Source organism: Lithobates pipiens, unplaced genomic scaffold (assembly GCF_037356315.1).
Source record: "Lithobates pipiens isolate NorthernLeopardFrog02 unplaced genomic scaffold, aLitPip1_a1.2 Scaffold_27, whole genome shotgun sequence".
In the NCBI taxonomy this organism is placed as follows: domain Eukaryota; kingdom Metazoa; phylum Chordata; class Amphibia; order Anura; family Ranidae; genus Lithobates; species Lithobates pipiens.
This window is the reverse complement of record NW_027507788.1, coordinates 224,504,788-224,527,131: the sequence shown is the minus strand read 5'-3', so window position 1 is coordinate 224,527,131 and position 22,344 is coordinate 224,504,788. Positions and strand designations below refer to the sequence as shown.

General features: G+C 48.5%; 1 protein-coding gene across 1 annotated transcript; it reads left to right on the top strand.

Moving 5' to 3' along the window:
• The first annotated feature begins 733 nt into the window (after positions 1-733).
• Positions 734-20,335, top strand: ICMT (isoprenylcysteine carboxyl methyltransferase). Its single transcript, XM_077458306.1, has 5 exons — positions 734-977; positions 8,918-9,006; positions 10,555-10,724; positions 12,134-12,351; positions 19,787-20,335. The coding sequence occupies exons 1-5, from the start codon at positions 765-767 to the stop codon at positions 19,967-19,969; spliced, it is 873 nt and encodes a 290-aa protein (XP_077314432.1). The 5' UTR covers positions 734-764; the 3' UTR covers positions 19,970-20,335.
• Positions 20,336-22,344: the final 2,009 nt, after the last annotated feature.

The window sequence follows — 22,344 nt, the reverse complement described above, 5'->3', positions numbered from 1 at the left end:
AACATTGTTTATAAACATTGATCAGACTGGTGATAGAGAGATACAAAGTAACATTGTTTATAAACATTGATCAGACAGGAGATAGAGAAATATTTTTTTTGCCCAGGAAAGTGGAGTTACCCTTTAATTGTTATTTTCCTGCTGTATTTTTTTTTCTGTTTAGTTTTGTTTCATTCTCATTTGTTTTGTTTTGTTAAAGTTTGACTACAGCTAAAACTTTTTTTGGATAGGTTTGTAAACTGTTGTTTTATTATCTGTCCCCCCCCCCCCCCCATTGTGTAAAATCCCTTCCTATCTCCTGGAGACCACCATCGGTGGCCAGTGATTGGCACGTAGTTGCGGTGAGCTGTGGCACATTTTTTCACCCCCGCCACCCCCTGAAGTCAGCTCCCCCCAGCAATGTAACATCCTCTGGCCCGATCTTATTCCACATTCGCCATGTTCGGTCACCCCAGGGCTTGTGCGCCATTTACCAATCTATGAATGGGCCCCAATGGATAAGCCCTCAGCTCAGTCATCTCTCATTAGATGTTATTGGATGTTGTGCAATGTATGGGATGGGCCCTGAGACTGGGGAATGAATGTTTTATTAGATACATTGTTGATAAATGTAGGGAAATCTATCATTGCGCTACTCCTGTGTTGTGCGACATCCGGCCGCCAGGGGTCGCTGTGTCTTCTCTAGCGTCTCTATGTAGACGGGAAGGACACGCCCCGCCTCGGGCGGAAGTCAGGAGGTGCGCTTCCTCTCTGCCTCCTCCAAGATGGCCGGCGAGCGGCTGGTGGTGGAGGGGAGAGTAAGCGCGGTGAGCTTCCTCCTCGGGGTGTCCGTCACCCTCCTCCCCGCCCTCACCAGCCGGTACACCGAGCGGGGCCCCGGCCTACTGGGGAGCACCGGAGACCGCATCTCCCTCACCGCCTTCATAGCCGGACTCAACGGACTCCTTCTCCTCCTCTACCGGGGGGCGCATTACCAGGTACACCCACCGCCACCTACCTCACTCACCACCGGGGGGGCATTACCAGGTACACCTACCCTCCTCACCACTGGGGGGGGCATTACCAGGTACACCTACCTCACCACTGGGGGGGGGGGGGGGCGCATTACCAGGTACACCTACCTCACTCACCACCGGGGGGCGCATTACCAGGTACACCTACCCACCTCGCCACCGGGGGGCGCATTACCAGGTACACCTACCTCGCCACCGGGGGGCGCATTACCAGGTACACCTACCTCGCCACCGGGGGGCGCATTACCAGGTACACCTACCTCGCCACCGGGGGGCGCATTACCAGGTACACCTACCTCGCCACCGGGGGGCGCATTACCAGGTACACCTACCTCGCCACCGGCGGGCGCATTACCAGGTACACCTACCTCGCCACCGGGGGGCGCATTACCAGGTACACCTACCTCGCCACCGGGGGGGCGCATTACCAGGTACACCTACCTCGCCACCGGGGGGGCGCATTACCAGGTACACCTACCTCGCCACCGGGGGGGCGCATTACCAGGTACACCTACCTCGCCACCGGGGGGGCGCATTACCAGGTACACCTACCTCGCCACCAGGGGGGGCGCATTACCAGGTACACCTACCTCGCCACCGGGGGGGCGCATTACCAGGTACACCTACCTCGCCACCGGGGGGCGCATTACCAGGTACACCTACCTCGCCACCGGGGGGCGCATTACCAGGTACACCTACCTCGCCACCGGGGGGGCGCATTACCAGGTACACCTACCTCGCCACCGGGGGGGCGCATTACCAGGTACACCTACCTCGCCACCGGGGGGGCGCATTACCAGGTACACCTACCTCGCCACCGGGGGGGCGCATTACCAGGTACACCTACCTCGCCACCGGGGGGGCGCATTACCAGGTACACCTACCCACCTCACCACCGGGGGGGGCGCATTACCAGGTACACCTACCCACCTCACCACCGGGGGGGCGCATTACCAGGTACACCTACCCACCTCACCACCGGGGGGGGGCGCATTACCAGGTACACCTACCCACCTCACCACCGGGGGGGGCGCATTACCAGGTACACCTACCCACCTCACCACCGGGGCGGCGCATTACCAGGTACACCTACCCACCTCACCACCGGGGGGGGGCGCATTACCAGGTACACCTACCCACCTCACCACCGGGGGGGCGCATTACCAGGTACACCTACCCACCTCACCACCGGGGGGGGCGCATTACCAGGTACACCTACCCACCTCACCACCGAGGGGGGGGCGCATTACCAGGTACACCTACCCACCTCACCACCGGGGGGGGCGCATTACCAGGTACACCTACCCACCTCACCACCGAGGGGGGGCGCATTACCAGGTACACCTACCCACCTCACCACCGGGGGGAAGCATTACCAGGTACACCTACCCACCTCACCACCGGGGGGGGCGCATTACCAGGTACACCTACCCACCTCACCACCGGGGGGGGCGCATTACCAGGTACACCTACCCACCTCACCACCGGGGGGGGCGCATTACCAGGTACACCTACCCACCTCACCACCGGGGGGGGGGCGCATTACCAGGTACACCTACCCACCTCACCACCGGGGGGGGGGGCGCATTACCAGGTACACCTACCCACCTCACCACCGGGGGGGCGCATTACCAGGTACACCTACCCACCTCACCACCGGGGGGGGGCGCATTACCAGGTACACCTACCCACCTCACCACCGGGGGGGGCGCATTACCAGGTACACCTACCCACCTCACCACCGGGGCGGCGCATTACCAGGTACACCTACCCACCTCACCACCGGGGGGGGCGCATTACCAGGTACACCTACCCACCTCACCACCGGGGGGGGCGCATTACCAGGTACACCTACCCACCTCACCACCGGGGGGGGGGGGCGCATTACCAGGTACACCTACCCACCTCACCACCGGGGGGGGGGGGGGCGCATTACCAGGTACACCTACCCACCTCACCACCGGGGGGGGGGCGCATTACCAGGTACACCTACCCACCTCACCACCGGGGGGGGGGGGCGCATTACCAGGTACACCTACCCACCTCACCACCGGGGGGGGGCGCATTACCAGGTACACCTACCCACCTCACCACCGAGGGGGGGGGCGCATTACCAGGTACACCTACCCACCTCACCACCGAGGGGGGGGCGCATTACCAGGTACACCTACCCACCTCACCACCGAGGGGGGGGCGCATTACCAGGTACACCTACCCACCTCACCACCGAGGGGGGGGGCGCATTACCAGGTACACCTACCACCTCACCACCGAGGGGGGGGGGGCGCATTACCAGGTACACCTCACCACCGAGGGGGGGGCGCATTACCAGGTACACCTACCTACCGCTTACCCACCACAGGGGCGCGCATTACCAGCTATACTTACCTCATTCCCAGGTACATCTACCGCCCTTCCACCACGGGGGGGGGGGGGCGTTACCAGGTACACTTGCCTCCAACGGGGGGTGACCTACCTCACCACTGGGGAGTGCATTACCAGGTACACCTACATCACCATCGGGGTGCCACCTACCCCGCCTCACCACTGGGGGGGGGGCGTTTGTAGTTACGTCTACCTCCCTTCCACCATCGGGGGGGGCGCTCTGCCAGTATGTGGGGGGGGGGTGTGGTCACTGGAGGACGGGAATTGGGGGTTGTGGTCACGGGAGCACGGGGATGGGAGGGGATGCAGTTACATGGGAGGACGGGGAATGGAGGGGGGGTGCGTACGGTCACATGGGAGGATGGGGGGGTGTGGTCATGGGAGGACGGGGATGGGGGGGGGGGGGTTGCGGTTACATGGGAGGACGGGAATTTGTTGTAAGAAAAAAGGGGGGGATAACACTGCGCTAAACCTAAAAAAAAAAAAGGGGGGTGATGTAGAAAATAACTTTCTGTAGCAGCTAACACTAACGGGGGGGGCGCATTACCAGGTACACCTACCCACCTCACCACCGAGGGGGGGCGCATTACCAGGTACACCTACCCACCTCACCACCGGGGGGAAGCATTACCAGGTACACCTACCCACCTCACCACCGGGGGGGGCGCATTACCAGGTACACCTACCCACCTCACCACCGGGGGGGGCGCATTACCAGGTACACCTACCCACCTCACCACCGGGGGGGGGCGCATTACCAGGTACACCTACCCACCTCACCACCGGGGGGGGGGGGCGCATTACCAGGTACACCTACCCACCTCACCACCGGGGGGGGGGGCGCATTACCAGGTACACCTACCCACCTCACCACCGGGGGGGGCGCATTACCAGGTACACCTACCCACCTCACCACCGGGGGGGGGGCGCATTACCAGGTACACCTACCCACCTCACCACCGGGGGGGGGGGCGCATTACCAGGTACACCTACCCACCTCACCACCGGGGGGGGCGCATTACCAGGTACACCTACCCACCTCACCACCGGGGGGGCGCATTACCAGGTACACCTACCCACCTCACCACCGGGGGGGGGCGCATTACCAGGTACACCTACCCACCTCACCACCGGGGGGGGGCGCATTACCAGGTACACCTACCCACCTCACCACCGGGGGGGGCGCATTACCAGGTACACCTACCCACCTCACCACCGGGGCGGCGCATTACCAGGTACACCTACCCACCTCACCACCGGGGGGGCGCATTACCAGGTACACCTACCCACCTCACCACCGGGGGGGGCGCATTACCAGGTACACCTACCCACCTCACCACCGGGGCGGCGCATTACCAGGTACACCTACCCACCTCACCACCGGGGCGGCGCATTACCAGGTACACCTACCCACCTCACCACCGGGGGGGGCGCATTACCAGGTACACCTACCCACCTCACCACCGGGGGGGGCGCATTACCAGGTACACCTACCCACCTCACCACCGGGGGGGGGGGCGCATTACCAGGTACACCTACCCACCTCACCACCGGGGGGGGGGGCGCATTACCAGGTACACCTACCCACCTCACCACCGGGGGGGGGGGCGCATTACCAGGTACACCTACCCACCTCACCACCGGGGGGGGGGGCGCATTACCAGGTACACCTCACCACCGAGGGGGGGGCGCATTACCAGGTACACCTACCCACCTCACCACCGAGGGGGGGGGGGCGCATTACCAGGTACACCTCACCACCGAGGGGGGGGCGCATTACCAGGTACACCTACCTACCGCTTACCCACCACAGGGGCGCGCATTACCAGCTATACTTACCTCATTCCCAGGTACATCTACCGCCCTTCCACCACGGGGGGGGGGGGCGTTACCAGGTACACTTGCCTCCAACGGGGGGTGACCTACCTCACCACTGGGGAGTGCATTACCAGGTACACCTACATCACCATCGGGGTGCCACCTACCCCGCCTCACCACTGGGGGGGGGGCGTTTGTAGTTACGTCTACCTCCCTTCCACCATCGGGGGGGGCGCTCTGCCAGTATGTGGGGGGGGGTGTGGTCACTGGAGGACGGGAATTGGGGGGTGTGGTCACGGGAGCACGGGGATGGGAGGGGATGCAGTTACATGGGAGGACGGGGAATGGAGGGGGGGTGCGTACGGTCACATGGGAGGATGGGGGGGTGTGGTCATGGGAGGACGGGGATGGGGGGGGGGGGTTGCGGTTACATGGGAGGACGGGAATTTGTTGTAAGAAAAAAGGGGGGGATAACACTGCGCTAAACCTAAAAAAAAAAAAGGGGGGTGATGTAGAAAATAACTTTCTGTAGCAGCTAACACTCAAAGTCATACAAATATAAACAAAGAACGTGTAGCGCTAAGGCCTATAATAACCATGTGTAATAATGGATATGAATCCCAAAATCAACAATAGTGTGTGAAATAAAGCCCAGTGGTCAGTGTAAAACTGCTGGGGGAGCGACTGGAAAACTTAAATCCAGATGAAAATCGGCAATAATGTCCCGAGGATGGCGACTAAAAAGGGATGTATTGCTTGTGACACGGAGACCATCGCTACTTACAACACTCAATGAGGTTCTCTTACCAGCAATGGTGGGGACACCTACCATATGGCAGTGGGTCAGATGCGCATGGATTTCTCTCTTTAGGTGTGACGACAAAATCCTGGTCAAGGGGATAGACCATAGGACTGTGGGTTCGCGGCCGAAGATGGTCTTTTGACTCGTCCGAGACCTCGAAATCCAACTCGTCGGTATTGGAAAATTTTCTCGCAATCAAGGAAACATAAAAAGAACACAGTAGTGTAATAAAATAATGGCATAAAAAAATGTTTAAAAGCAGTATTGGAATCTCAAATAGCCATCCTTACGCGTTTCGACACAAGCGGTCTTCAACAGGGGCAATCCCCTTGACCAGGATTTTGTCGTCACACCTAAAGAGAGAAATCCATGCGCATCTGACCCACTGCCATATGGTAGGTGTCCCCACCATTGCTGGTAAGAGAACCTCATTGAGTGTTGTAAGTAGCGATGGTCTCCGTGTCCCTTTTTAGTCGCCATCCTCGGGACATTATTGACGATTTTTCATCTGGATTTAAGTTTTCCAGTCGCTCCCCCAGCAGTTTTACACTGGCCACTGCACTTTATTTCACACACTATTGTTGTTTTTGGGATTCATATCCATTATTACACACTCGGATTTGTTCTATTCCTAGTAATAGGATTTCTCAGGTCACAGTGAGAGGAGTAAAGCTGATTGCCGTGTCAGTGTGTTGGGGGAGGGGAGGCTCAGCAATGTACTATAGAGGAAGATCAGCTAATCCTTCTACATCCTCCATCTCTGCCGCTCACAGCGGAGGAAAAACGCCCCGCCCGTCCTCTAATATCCAGATCCAGCAGCGGGGGCGTCCCGTCCATAGGGGGCGCCGGCCCCCTAATCCCCATGCGGGGAGCCAGACATATCGTTTTATGAGCCCTTCTGTTAGCGGGTCCTTAGACCGGATTGGCTGGGAGGAGGAGCTGTCCGCGACCTACATGGGATAAGTACAGGGTGGGTGAGCGGGCGGGATTTGTTTTTTTGCCCCCCAAAAAAAAGAAGCACCAGTTGCCACTGGTACCCAGGATGTCATGGGCTGTGCGGTCAGTATTGGGGGAGGAGACGAGTTGTTCTCCCCCTACAAGTGATGTCATAAGTACACATTACATGTCATGATGTCATCGACGCATTTTGACATTCGAACAGTCACATGATCACATATATGACCAATCCTGAATGGGAAGAGCTCTCCCCAATGACACAAATGAAATCTTCTTACGCACCTATGGCAATCCTCCACTTCTTATGTATAAGTCGAGCTTGACCACACCCCCTCCCTCCTTCTGTGACTTTTACCCGCGCCTTTAATGTGATGGGCGGTGACCTCATTGACCAATAGTAAGACTTGGGAGTAATATGAGCACACCCCCCTCCCTCCTCCTCAGGCTCCCTATTGCTCACTTTTATGTTACAGACTGTGTGTGTCCCATAGGAAGACTCGGGGTAACATGGCCACGCCCTCTCACTTCATTGTCAGGCGCCTTATTGCTTCTTTAATGTGACAGGTGACCTCTTTGACCTGTAGGGAGGCTCGGGGGGTAATACATGACCGCGCCCCCTTCCCTCCTCCGACTCCCTATTGCTCCTATAATGTGACAGGTGGTCTGTGTCCTAAAAGGAGAGCTTGGGTTCGTCTAGGCCACACCCACTCACTTCATTCTCCCTATAGGGAGACTCAGGGTAATCTAGGCCACCCCTACTCACTCCATTCTTACTGGTTGTTTATTTTGGAATAAAAAAAAAATGCATTTGAAAGACCGCTGCACAAATAGTGTGACATAAAATATTGCAACAACCATCTTTTTATTCTCTAGGGTCTCTTCTAAAAAAAAAAAAATAGAATATTTGGGGGTTCTAAGTAATTTTCTAGCAAAAAAAAATATATTTTTTTTTAACTTGAAACCAACAAATGTCAGAAAAGGTTTAGTGATTAAACTTCCCTCCATTTACACACAGTCTATTCCATTGACAAATTGTTACAATGTGTATACTCAAGTTCCACTGCTAAAGAATGTTGTGATTCTTGGCAGACTGCCCGTGGTTTTTTTTTTTTTTTTTTTTTTTTTTCTTTAAGGCCCCTTTCACACGGGGCGGATCAGTAAAGATCCGCCCCGTGATGATCCGCTCGCTCAGCGGGGATCGCTCCGTTGTCCCCGCTGAGCCGGCTGCGGACAGGGCGGTCTCCGCACACTGTGCGGGGACCGCCCTGTCAGCTCTCCGCTCTCCTCTATGGGGATCGGACGAGCACGGACCGTGTGTCCGTGTTCATCCGATCCGCTCTGCAGACGGACAGAAAAATAGGATTTTCCTCCGTCTGCAGAATCGGACTGTTGCGGAGGCGGACAATAGCGGGTGTCTGCGGATGCTCATCCGCAGACACCCGCTATCCCATAGGGATGAATGGATGTCCGTATTTCATCCGCAAACGGATGGATGAAATACGGACATATCATCCGCATGTGTGAAAGGGGCCTTAGGGCTTCAGAAGGACAGAGAGAATTCTTTGCATTTACAGACTTGTGAAACACTTTAGTCAAGATCGCAACGGGGGAAAAAAATTGTGATAACTATTCCTGACGATCAATCATGCAGCTCTATCAATTGCTATTGCTTTTTTTTTTTTTTTTTTTTTTTTGACAAGCCTCCCAATAGGGAGACTTGGGGAGATGATGTATGACCACACCCCTTTCCTCTTCAGGCTTCCTGTTGCCCTTTTTAAGAGTTTAGGGCGGAGCCAAGTTATTTGTATCAAAGCTCCTCCTCCTGGATCTGCAGATCATTGCAGTGATGAGTTTTTATTACTGGCAGCAGCCTGGATGTCTGTGTTCTGATCCATGACGGGTTCTCTTTGTTCTCTATGTGATCCATGTCTGTGTCTTGCAGGTCGCCATCAGAGCCGCGTTCCTGGGCTTCGCCTTTGGCTGTGGGTTGGTGGTGGGTGTCAGCCAATCACCATGGAGACACTTCGGATGGTGAGTACCGTAAATGTTTATATATAATGTATTCTATATGTACACATCACTACTACGGGGGGGGGGGGGTCCTGCTGCAATACAGAGGAAGTGATATAATGTATAGTACAAATATAATTCTATATAGTTTTATTTTTTAATAAAGTAATAATAAAAGTGATACAATGTAAAACTCTGGGCAAGGTGTAGCTTGTGACATCATCCATTCATCTCATCACCTTAGCCAACCAGAGAACACTTTGTATTCATATTAAAAAAAAAAAAAAAAAAATACAAGGCACTTCCTGAATGGCTGAGATGTCACATGACCAACTTTCTGTCCAGTTGCAGAAGGGAAATTCGTAGGAAGATGGCAACAAGCGGCTACATTGCAACCCCCGCAGTGAGGATTCCTAGGAACCAAGCTGGCCCGTTCTGCCATCACTTCATTTAATCATGCGGGGCCATTCCACACATGTGGGCAGCAGTCTGCATACAAATATTATGCGCAGAGTAACGCCCACTTCAGACAGATACCCATCAAGTCTTTTTGGTATTTGCATAACTCCTACCAAGCGTCAGCCTACTGCTTGTATCGGGACTGGGGGGTCTTTGGTGAGGAGTACTGAGGCCGGGTGCTGGGATGGTTTTTAGGAAGCCATGTACAGCCCCCTGCCGGCCCCTCCCACCAGCCATGATCTGCCTGCATTGCATAGAGATGCACAGAGAACCAGTGACATCACCGGGGGCGGATATCTTTGCTATGGCAGCAGCTGGCTGCCATAAGCCCGGTATCCGTGTGTTCGGTCAGCTACAATATAAAAGTGTTCTCTGCAGCGGATTCACCACGAGATCGGTGGCAGGAGAGGTGGGCTAACTTTGACTGTTGTCTTATAATTTTTTTTTTTTTTTTTTTTTTTTAAGAAAAAAATTAATATAAGTACGCTTGTACATCCGCTGCTCAAATACGGTGTCACAGAAAGTATTGGCATGACTGCCATTTTTTATATAATGTTTGGAGGTTTCTAAGTAATTTTTCTAGCAAAAAGAAAAATGTTTTAAACGTGTTAACGCCAAAATCTCAAAACGAGGCTGATAAGTGGTTAAAGGAGAAATTGTCATTTGAAGAAGAAAAAACTTTTTTTTTTTATTTATTTTTTTGTATTTTAGTGTAAATATGTTGTGTCACTTTTATTCCTATTACAAGGAATGTAAACCTCTCTTGTAAGAAAAAAGCATGACAGGTCCGTCTTTTTTTTTTTTTTTTTTTTTTATGAAATCTGGGGGGGTCAAAAAGACCTCTTACCGTATCTCCTATTTAAGAGGACCTGTCATGCTTTTTTCTATTACAAGTGTGGTGTATTTGCAACTTTCTGTGCATTGCGATGTGTTGGCTGTTGATCAAAATAAATTACCCCCCCCCCCCCCCCCCATTGTAACTGGAAGATATTTATGGGTCCTCAGTGACTCTGACCTGCGTAGTGATGATGTGACTTCTATCACCTGGGTGGGGGTTTAGCTGTGATGTGGATTCCCATTTCTAATGCAGATAATATTTCCCCCTTCTAGGTATGTGTGTTCTCTGTCCTTCTTCCACTACTCGGAATATCTGATCACGGCGGTGAACAATCCTAAAAGTTTATCCCTGGACTCCTTCCTACTCAACCACAGCGTGGAGTACACACTGGCCGCCATCTCCTCCTGGGTGGAGTTCACCATCGAGAAAACCATCTGTCCAGGTCGGTGTCTGAGGGTCTTCTTTACAATGTGAAGACCTGACCAGAAAAAAAAGTGTGTGTGGATGGAGATATATATATATCTATATCTATATCTATAGAGAGAGATAGAAAATAGTTATTAGATGGGGGGAGGGTTAGACAAGGAGAGAGACAGTGTATATATTATATACATTTTATAAAAAAAAAATTACAGTAGTAGTTTTTTTTTTTCTTTTTTTTTTTTTTTTTTTTTTTTTTTTATATGTACACTATATTTTCAAAAGTATTGGGACACTTGCCTTTACACACATGAACTTCAATGTCATCCCAGTCTTCGGCTGGCCAGACATTCTACAATTTTCTTGTACAAGTTTCCTTTTAAATTTACCAAAACCGTATAATATGAGGTCAAACCTAAACACTTTTAATTTGGATGCAATCAGGCAGGACCTTGCAAGGTAAATCCTAAAGAAAATTTAATAAAAAAAAAAATTGTATAGTGTATGGCCAGTCTTAGTCTGTAGGGTTCAGTATTGAGTTGGCTCCGCCCTTTGCAGTTGTAACAGCTTCAACTCCTCTGGGAAGGCCGTCCACAAGGTTTAGGAGTGTGTCTATGGGGAAGGTTTGACCATTCTTCCAGAAGTGCACTGATGTTGGGTGAGAAGGCCAGGCTCGCAGTCTCCACTCTAATTCATCCCAAAGGTGTTCTGTCAGGTTGAGGTCAGGACTCTGTCCAGGCCAGTCAAGTTCCTCCATCCCAAACTCGCTCATCCATGTCTTTATGGACCTTGATTTGTGCACTGGTGAGCGGTCATGTTGGAACAGGAAGGGGCTGCCCCCAATTGTTTGGGTTTAACGTTGCACGACCGCGTAATTGTCAGTTAAAATGACGCAGTGCAGAATTGCAACAAAAATTCCAGGGCTGACGTGGTTAAAGGAGGCGTGGCACGAGGTATGTCCTATGCCTAAATACTTTTGCTAGAAGGTGTCCCTCATTTCCCATCTCAAAATGTTGGGGGCGGTGTGCCTTAAGAGTTCCTTGGAATTAAGGGGCCAAGCCCAACCCCTGAAAAACAACCCCACACCATAATCCCCCTCTCCATTCCACACCATAATCTCTCCCCCCTCCACCAAAAGATTTGGACCAGTGCACAAAGTGGAAATGTGCTGATTTCCCTTATACTGCAGTGCTCTTTGCAGGCGGAGCTGGACACCACACACCCCCAATATACACCGCTTATACTGTGGAGGAAGGGGGGGGGGGTGTGGCTGACCAGGTGCTGATAGAGATATAGATAGAGAGAGATAGATATAGATTTTATATATATATATATCTATCGCACGCGCTGTGGCCCTATGTAAAGGACAGGTAATGGGAGAGATGATGGCTTCTTTGTATGGTTGATGATGAGAATGTTTTCCCCTTGCAGGCCTGAAGCAGATCACATGGCTGAGTGTCATCGGACTGGTGATGGTGATCTTCGGGGAGTCTCTGAGGAAGTCGGCAATGCTGACAGCCGGCTCCAACTTCAACCACATCGTCCAGAACGAGAAGTCCGAGACGCACACTCTGGTCACCTCCGGAGTTTATTCCTGGTTCAGACACCCCTCCTACGTCGGCTGGTTCTATTGGAGCATCGGGACTCAGGTACCGCCTATTCATAGACATGAATACTAATCTGTATCGGTTAGAAAGACCTGTTCAGATACAATCTCACACACACATGGTAGAGCTGCACGATTAATCGTCAAGAATTGTTATCACAATTTTTATTTAATTTTTTTCCCCGTTGCGATCTTGACAAGTGTTTCAGGACTTTTTCTAAGCAAAGAATTCTCTCTGCTCTTCTGAAGCCCCAGCCTTCAAAAGAAAGGAGGGAAAAACAAAACGGACAATCTGTCAAAAATCACAACATTCTTTATCAGTGGAACTTAGAAGGGGTCCACCAAAAAAAAAAAAAAAAAAAAAAATTTTTTTTTAAAAGCCAGCAGCTACAAATACTGCAGCTGCTGACTTTTAATAAATGGACACTTACCTGTCCAGGGTGCCCGCGGTGTCAGCAGCTGAAGCCGAGCAATCACTCGTCTCTCGGTTGCCCCCTGCCACCATCTTCGATGAGGTAATCGGGAAGTGAAGCACGGTGGCCTCAGTTCCCAGTTCCCTACTGCGCATTCGCGAGTCGCGCTCTGCGTCCTCATTGGCCCCGCAGTGTTCTGGGACGTGTTTCCCAGAACGCAGCGAGGGGTGACACGAAGGGGCGTGACTCCCGAGTCTATACCTGGAAGTGGGTGCAGATACCTGTATTGGACAGGTGTCTGCACCCCCCCCCCCCCCCTTTCCCCCTGAAAGGTGCCAAACGTGGCATTGGAGGGGGGGAGGGTTCCGAAAAGCGGAGGTTCACTTTTTGGGTGAACCTCCGCTTTAAGTATAAACATTGTAACAATTTGTCAAAGGAATAGACTTTGTGAAGTTTAAACACTAAACCTTTTTCTGAGATTTGTTGGTTTAAAATTATTTTTCTCTTTCATTCGTTGACAGACACAGCACTCTAATCTTGACCTTTAGGGTTATACCGCCACCTTTAGGAGAGGAGTAGGCAGAACATAGCAAAAAAAACAAACAGTACCACCCAGGGGGCGATCCTACTGGCTATAACCCCTCACTCTGCTCCTAGCAGCTCAGGTTTATTTTATTTATTTTTTTCTGCCTAGTCTAGAAGGACCTGGCTCCCTGTGGGGACCAGTGGTTCTTTGAAAGCCTGAAGAAGGGACTGGCGGTCTCGGCAGCCACCATTTATCAGTATATCAGATAGATTGTTGTCCAGGCTTATGTCATAAGGGGGTGGGTGCCTCCCTTTCTCATCACGGCCCGTTCGACCAGGGCTATTAGTGCTTTCTGGGCCTTCCGGTATCAAGCGTCCATTTCCCAGCTGTGTAAGGTGGTGACCTGGTCGTTCCGTTCACACTTTCAACCTTGTAAAATTTAGTGATGTGAGCGCATCTTCGGACGCTTGCTTCAGCCGCAAGGTTTTGAGGGTCGGCCGTCTGAGGTTGCGGCTCTTCTGACTGGGATTTCTTTTTGTTGTGGGTGGAGTTTATTATTATTATTTTTTTTTTTTTTCTGTGGTTCCCACCCCTCGTTTTTGGCACTGCTTGGGGACGTCCCTAAGGTCAATATTAAAGTGCTGTGTCTGTCAATGAACTTCAGAGAAAGGGATTTAAGGCAGGGATAAATAATCTAAATATTCTAGAAAATGACTTGGAACCCCAAAATGGTGGTTGTTGCAATATTTTATGTCGCACTGTATTTGCGCAGCAGTCTTTCAAATGCAGTTTTTTGGAAAAAATTACTTTAATGAATAAAAAAAAAAAACAATAAAAACGAACCAGTAAACTTTTATGTCGGCCATACACGGTTCGAATTTCGAAAGGAATTTTCTTTCGAAAATCGTATCTAAGAATTTTCATATGAATTTCGCACCATTAGTGGGGCTGCAGCAACAGCCGATTTTCGTGCGGAAATAAAATTTGAGGAATCGGACATGTTGGAAATTTTTAGAAAACAAACGATTTTCTAATCAATGATGGGAGAATCGTGTGAGAAACGTAATAAAAAAAAGAAAATTTACGCAAAGAAAAGATTCCCAGCCAAGAAAATTCTTTTCTGTAGCAACATGAGGTGAAATTGAAGGCTTGGTCGGCCGAATTTCGAAAATCAATGGTGGCGTCATCGGATCACAAAAACTGATTTTGAAAAGAAAATTTGTTCGAAATTCGACCGTGTATGGCCTGCATTAGCCCAAATTTTTTTTTATTTATTTTTTTTGTATGTGAAAGATTTTACGTTGCGAGAATCGTGCTTTTTATTCTAAGCAAAAAAAATTATCATGATTCTCATTTTGGCCAAAATCTTGCAGCTCTAATACATTGGTGTATTTAACGCCAAATTACATTTTCAGTTTAACCACTTCAGTTCCCGGGCACTTTTACCCCCTTCCTGCCGAGGCCATTTATTTTTTTTAAGCTTGCAGTGCTGTCACACTTTGACAATTGCGCGGTCATGCAACGCTGTACACAACATTTTATCATTTTTTATTTTTATTTTTTTTTCACACAAATCAAGCTTTCTTTTGGTGGTATTTAATCCCCACTGGGTTTTCTATTTTTACAAAATAAAAATGTTTTGAAAATGTTTGTTTTCTTTTCTGTTATAACATTTTACAAATAATAATTCTTCATAAATTTAGCCCAAAATGTTTTCTGACACATTTCTTTGTGGATTCTTTAACTTTCCTACAGAATAAATATACACTGCTTTGGGTTATTTTGACCAAACTATGATCTCATTTCAGTTCTAATTTTTTGAGACATGAAAACACCAGGACAGTACAATTGCCCCCAAATTAACCCTTTTTGGAAATTAGACAGTCTGGGGTATTTTGTAAGGGGCACTACAATTTTTTTTTTTTTTTTTGAAGTAGTAATTTTTAGTCACACAACTTAATTTATTTTTTTCGTACTGTCTGTGGCTAAGATCGGGGACACTGGTGACAGTATGTATAAAAATAACTTTTTTTTTTTCAATTTTTTTTATTTTTTTTCTCCTCGTTATGATTGCTTATATCAATGAATTTCATTGGTATTAGCAACCATTTTATTTACTGAATGAAACTGATTCATTCAGTGTGTATTGTTGTGATTGGCCTTGTCAGTACCATGTGATCACTGTGACCAATCACCGCTGGCAACACAATTGTACACAATGGCATGGAAGGAAGCAATCCATTGTTTACAATTGTTGGTCACAGCGATCACATGGTATTGGCTGTGGCGGTGGAAACAGCAGGTGACACATTGCAGCCACGTTTCGGGAGGACATCATATGATATCCACCCGAAATGACTAAAGTCCCACCCAGCTGTCATTTTGCAACAGGCTGGGCGGGAAGTGGTTAAATCTTCTAAATACATCTGAGGTGCATCAAAACAAAGTATGTAAAGTCTTAGTTGGTTTTGTTTTAGTAAGCAGTCACAACCTTGGTACAAAGCCTGTCTCATGTCGGCGCGCTGCACAGAACCCTTGCTCTCTATTTGGAAGTAGTGGTCTCATTGTAGAGGTCTGGCCCATCACCCTGCAAAATTGGGAGCTATAGTTCCAATCTGATTCCACTGGGGATGTCAGACCTCTGCAGAGGGATCACTGCTTCCACACAGGGAGCAAGGGTTCTTCCCTGCAGCTTTTCTAACCCCCCCTCCCCCTCCTGTTATCGCCTTCTGGACCATTTAACTGCATCGATATGCAGGGAGGCGGGCATTCTGATCATGTGACCACTGTGATTGGCTGCCACAGCGGATACATGATCGGAGAGCTCCCAATTGCAAGCATGAGGTTTCCGTTTTGTTAGTTGCTGTGCTATGAGCGCTCCCAGCACAGTAAATCCTTTACAAAATAGGCACATGTATGCGGTAAGAGGCTAAAGAAAAGGAACTTTAATACTTTGTACACATTGGGGGGGGGGTTACTAAGACCGGAGCAGACAGAATCTTGTGCATGGTAACCAAGCAGCTTTTAACTTCAGCGTCTTCAGTTAAAGAAAAATGTAAAGGTGAACTTACACCCTAGTCCATCCCCCCCCCCCCCCCCTTTGCTGGTCCCTGCTGCACTTACCTTTGTGGATGGTTGGCTTTCACTACCCATGTAGCCGGTAAAACATTCCAGGGATTTGGATGCCACGTTCTTTCTCTGTTTCTTCGAGATGTTGGGAAGGATCAGAGTGATTCCAATTGGTCAAAAGTGGTCATGTGCCTCACTGTGATCCGTCCCAGAAGAAGACCACGGCTTTCAAATACCCCTGAGCCAGCTGCATGGGTAGTGACAGCTACAGTGAGGAGGAGGGGGGAGTATTCGATCCTCTGAGTTGATACATTTGCCCACTGACAAAGAGGATCGGTCTATAATTTTATGGGTCGGTTTATTATAACATGGAGAGACAGAATAACAAAAATATCCAGAAAACGCATTTCAAAAAAAAAAGTTATCAATTGATTTGGATTTTAATGAGTGAAATAAGTATTTTTGATTCCTTCACAAAACTTGACTTAGTAGTTGGAGAATTCCTTGTTGGCGATCAGAGGTCAGATATTTATTTGAGTTGGCCTCCAGGTTTGCACACATCTCAGGAGGGATTTTTTTTTTTTTTTCCTATTTGCAGATCCTCTCCAAGTGGTTAAGGTTCCCAGGCTGAGGTTTGTTAATGCAAACTCTCAGCTCCCTCTACATATATTTTCTATGGGATTAAGGTCTAGAGACTGGCTAGGCCACTCCAGGACTATAATGTGCTTCTTCTTGAGCCACTCCTTTGTTGCCTTGGCCCTGTGTTTTGGGTCATTGTCATGCTGAAATGCCCATCCATGACCAATTTTCAATGCCCTGGCTCAGGGAAGGAGGTTTTCACCCAAGATTTGATGGTACATGGCCCCGTCCATTGTCCCTTTGATGCGGTGAAGTTGTCCTGTCCCCTTAACAGAAAACACCCCCAAAGCATAATGTTTCCTCCTCCGTGTATGACGGTGGGGGATGGTGTTCTTGGTGTCATAGGTCCTCCATGTATGACGGTGGGGGATGGTGTTCTTGGGGTCATAGACAGCATTCCTCCTCCTCCTCCTCCAAACACGGCGAGTTGAGTTGATGCCAAAGACCTCGATTTTGGTCTTCTCTGACCACAACACTTTCCCCCAGTTCTCCTCGGAATCATTCAGATCTTCATTAGCAAACTTGAGAGGGACCTGTACATGTGATTTCCTGAGCGGGGGGACCTTGCGAGCGCTGCAGGATTTCAGTCCTTCACGGTGTATTGTAATACCGATTGTTCTCTTGGTGACTATGGTCCCAGCTGAGATCATTGACAAGATTCTCCCGTGTAGTTCTGGGCGGATTCCTCACCGTTCTCATTGGAACTCCACGAGGTGAGATCTTCCATGGAGCCCCAGACTGAGGGAGAGTGACCGTTATTTTGTGTTTCTTCCATTTGTGAATAATCCCACCAACTGTTGTCACCTCTCACCAAGCTGCTTGGCGATGGTCTTGTAGCCCATTCCAGCCTTGTGTAGGTCTCCAATCTTCTCCCCGACATCCTTGGACAGCTCTTTGGTCTTGGCCAGGGCTCTCTAAACTACGGCCCTCCAGTTGTTCAGGAACTACAATTCCCATCATGTCTAGTCATGTCTGTGAATGTCAGAGTTTTACAATGCTTCGTGGAATGTGTAGTTCCGTAACAGCTGGAGGGTCGTAGTTTGGAGATCCCTGGTCTTGGCCATGGTGGAGAGATTGGAATCTGCTTCTGTGGACAGGTGTCTTTCATACAGCTAACAAGCTGAGATTAGGAGCACTCCCTTTAGGGCCGGTTCACACTGGGGGCGATGCGAGGCGACACGACTTGCCTCACCGCGATCTGACAAGTCGCCCCCGTTCTGTAAAATGGAACCGTTCTGAGAGGAGCGACTCGAGTCGCTCCGACTCAGAAAAAAAGGTTCCTGTACTACTTTTGGGCGACCTCGGGGCGACTTGCATTGACTTCTATACAGAAGTCATTTGCAAGTCGCCGCTGAGGTCGCGGCGAGGCAAGTCGGTGTCGCCTCGCATCGCCCCCTGTGTGAACCGGCCCTTAAGAGTGCTCATTATCTCCACTCGTTACCTGTATAGAAGACACCTGGGAGCCCAGAAATCTTGCTGATCGGGGATCAAATACTTATTTCACTCATTAAAATGCAAATCAATTTATAAGTTTTTTTGAAATGCGTTTTTCTGGATATATATTGCAGATCAGTACACGTGTTCACCAGCACACCATGGTTCTTCAATTGTAGTCCAAAGCTTTTATTGCAGATAGATCACATCGCAAAGGAATAAGTACAACGTTTCAGAGCCGCGCAGAGGGCCCCTTTGTCATGCTTCCAATGAAGCGGCAACGGAACATAAAAGAACTACCACCAATTAACGCCAAGAAAAAAGTGATCATACATGCAAAATTCTCGCGACAATGTCCCTGTATATCTTTTAACCACTTCAGCTCCAGAAGATTAACCCCCCCCCCCCTGCTATAAACAAAGCTGACAATTTTGAAAACGGTTTTTTACTTTCTGCTATAAAAAAATCCAATAAAATCTAATTTCTTTATCAATTTAGACCAATATATATTCTTCTACGCTTTTTTTTTTTTTTTTTTTTTTTTTCGTCAATGGATCAAAAATGTTAAATGCTGGTGAGCTGCGTTTTTATTTTTTACATTAGAGCTTTTACAGCTGAAAAACTCCTTTCAGAACCCACTAATTTTTTTTATTTTTTTTTTTTTTTTATTTTTTTTTTTTTAATAAGCAAAAAAAACGTCCCAGCCAAAAACTAACAGCCTATGTGTGCATGGACACATAGGGTAACATGATGGGGAGTTTATTGACTGTAGAGAAAAAAAAAAAAACGGCTGCTGTAAAAACGTCCAGCGTGCATGAGGCCTAAAAGGTAGATTGACATAAAAAAAAAAAAAAGATGGAAAATTTTGGAAAAAAAAAAATTTTTTCTTTTTTCTACCTATACCACCCACCCCACCTTTCCAATACACACACACCTCTATTCTTCATTTCCTTTCATGTCTCTCATTTTCTTGATCTTTATTTGTATCTATTTTTTTTTTTTTTCATTTTCCCATTGTACATTTTTTTTTTTTTTTTTAACAATGGGAAAATGAAAAACAAAAAATGGATACAAATAAAGATCAAGAAAATGAGACATGAAAGGAAATGAAGAATAGAGGTGTGTGTGTGTGTGTGTGTGTGTGTATTGGAAAGGTGGGGTGGGGTGGTATGGGTAGAAAAAAGAAAATAAACTTTTTTTTTTTTTTCAAAATTTTCCATCTTCCTTTTTTCTTTTTGCAAAAAAAAGACAGAATTTTGAACAAAAAATGTTTTTTTCATTTTTTTTTTTTTTACACCCCCTTACTTTTCCCCCACCTTTCCTATCCCTGGTGGTAAAAAAAAAAAAGTTATGGTCAGATTAATCCCATGTCTGTCATTCTGCTTTCTGTCTGTCAGGTTTTGCTGTGTAATCCGGTCTGTCTGATTGGCTACACTCTGGCTTCCTGGAGGTTCTTCCGCGAGCGGGTGGAGGAAGAGGAGTACTCCCTCATCCACTTCTTCGGAGATCAGTATATTGATTATAAAAAGAATGTTCCCACCGGATTACCGTTCATAAAGGGAGTGAAGATTGAGCTGTGACTCGGCACTGCGACAGATGGGACTTCCTGTCCTCGGGATCTAGTCTGCTCCCCTGATGACCAGCACACGTGACCCGGACTGCCGCCCGACACAGATCCCGGACCGCCGCCTGACACAGAACACGTAGAAGACAATTATTATTTTTTTTTTCCCCCCACGTGTCTTTTTATTTTTTATTATTGATTAAAGGGCTACCATGATCCAGTCCATAGAGGAGCAGGCTGAAGGTGATCCTGAGGGGCCCCGTCTGTGTAACCAACATAAAGATCTGCAAAGGTGGGATTACAGTATATACCGTATACCTCATCCCTTGCGACATCGTCCTTTTATTTTTTATTTTATATAATATAAAATGACAAAACTCCATACGGCTCAGATTTCTATATCCTTTATATGCATGAATGTTCTACAGAACAAAGCTGGTTCTACACTGAGATCCGCACCGTGCAATGTTCTATGGAGATACGCACAAATCGTCAATGCAGCTCTTCAGCTAAAGAAGTCGTTTCTTACAGGTTCCGGGAGTCCTGAACTGGCCTCGGAGTTCACGCATTTCTAAAAGTAAACCGTCTCTCTCTGCCGAGGTGATGAGGAGGGTAAACGGACCAGGGAGGTCTCCCTGGTGTCGGTGTTCAGAGTGCAATTTAGATTTTACATCCAGCATTGATACAAATCATTCATCTTCTGGGGTGGGGGTTATCTTTTTAGTTGTTCCATATTCTTTTACCTGACATCATCAGAGAGGCCGCTGTTTCTTTTCCAGCGTTACCAGGTGCAGTATAGCAGAGTCATACTCCAATAATAAAGTATTACCAGCCTCTAAGATGCCGCTCCGGATCAATAGTCTGCCGTGCTGATCTGTGTGCTGATTGGCTCTGTAAAATGTGAGTCCTGAGGACTCGTTCACACCGGGTGCGTGTTTTTTTTTTTTTTTTTATATATATATATATCCATGCAGTGTCCATGCAAGGACACTCTAAGGCTCGTTTCGCACTACTGCAACCTGAAAGTCGGGCAACTTGACCCCTGGCTCACACTGCTGCGACTTGTCATGCAACTTAAGAGTTCAAAGTCGCATGACAAGTCATGGCCCATTAACGGCAATAGAACCTTCGGTGCGACTTAGAAAAAGGTTCCTGCACTAATTTGGTGTGACTTCAACACGACTTGCAGTGACTTCTGTTTAAAGAAGTCCTATGCAGGCCCCCTGATGAAGTCGCCCAGGGATGTTGGATTCAAAGTCGCGGCAGTGTGAACAGGGACCTGCGACTTGAGTACGACTTGGTCATGTTACTTTGAAGTGCGGGAGGGGCTACACTGCTTGGAGAATCTTCCTGTAATATCGGATCCAAATTACATCAATATAGATGAGGATCCGACTTGGAGGCGACTTCCTTTTTTTTTTTTTTTTTTAAAGTCTATGGGCACAAGTCGGATAGAAGTCGCCTTGAAATAGTACAGGAACCTTTTCTGAAATCAGAGCGACTTCAGTAGTGCTAACACAGCTCTCATTGACTAACATGGGATATCGCATGTTATGTGACTTGGGTCAGGTTGTGTTTGATGCTTTTTCCAGGTGCGTTTTGCATTTTTAAATGTGTTCAATTTTATTTTTTTTCCCCACACTCGTTAATGCACTTTTATGCGTTTTTGCATTTTTGTAGTGGGCAAGCTTGCAGGAGAAACCAGCAGAAATGCGTCCAAAAAATGCAAGCACTGCGTTTTTGATGTTTCTATTGAGGTCTACGGAACGATAGCGGGAAGCATTACCTGCCCTATTCCTCATTTCCCCAGCAGCTGGCGCTCTCCTATCCATGCCCTCAATGTCCCGGTGTACAGCGCAGGACCACTGGGACCTGCATTGTATGTGATGACATGGACTGTATGACTGGCAAAGAAGGGCGGTTTGGTGAGACCTTTGGGTAAGAATTCTACCAGACTGAGGGAGAAGGAGAGCATTTTTCTGTTTTCAGTCTTAAACCCCCCCCCCCCCCCCCCCCCCCCACCTTAATGAGAGAGGTGGGGATCTAACAAATAGCCTTTCTGTATGCAAGCTGACAGCAGTTCAGCTTTAATACTGAAAGTGTCATAAATGTATGTGAAGGGCTTTCAAGTACAGTAATACCGCGGACTGCGAATAGTGCGGTATTCGAGCGGTTCGCAACATGAGCGATTTTTACCACTTCAGCCCCAGAAGGATTTGCCCCCTTTAATTAATTTTTTTTTTTTTTTTTTGCGATTCGGCACTGCGTCGATTTTAACTGACATTTGCCGTACTGACCAATCGCTGTAACCAAACATTTATGTTCTTCCCCCCCCCCCCACAAATAGAGATTTCTTTTGGTGGTATGTGATCGCCTCTGCGTTTTTAATTC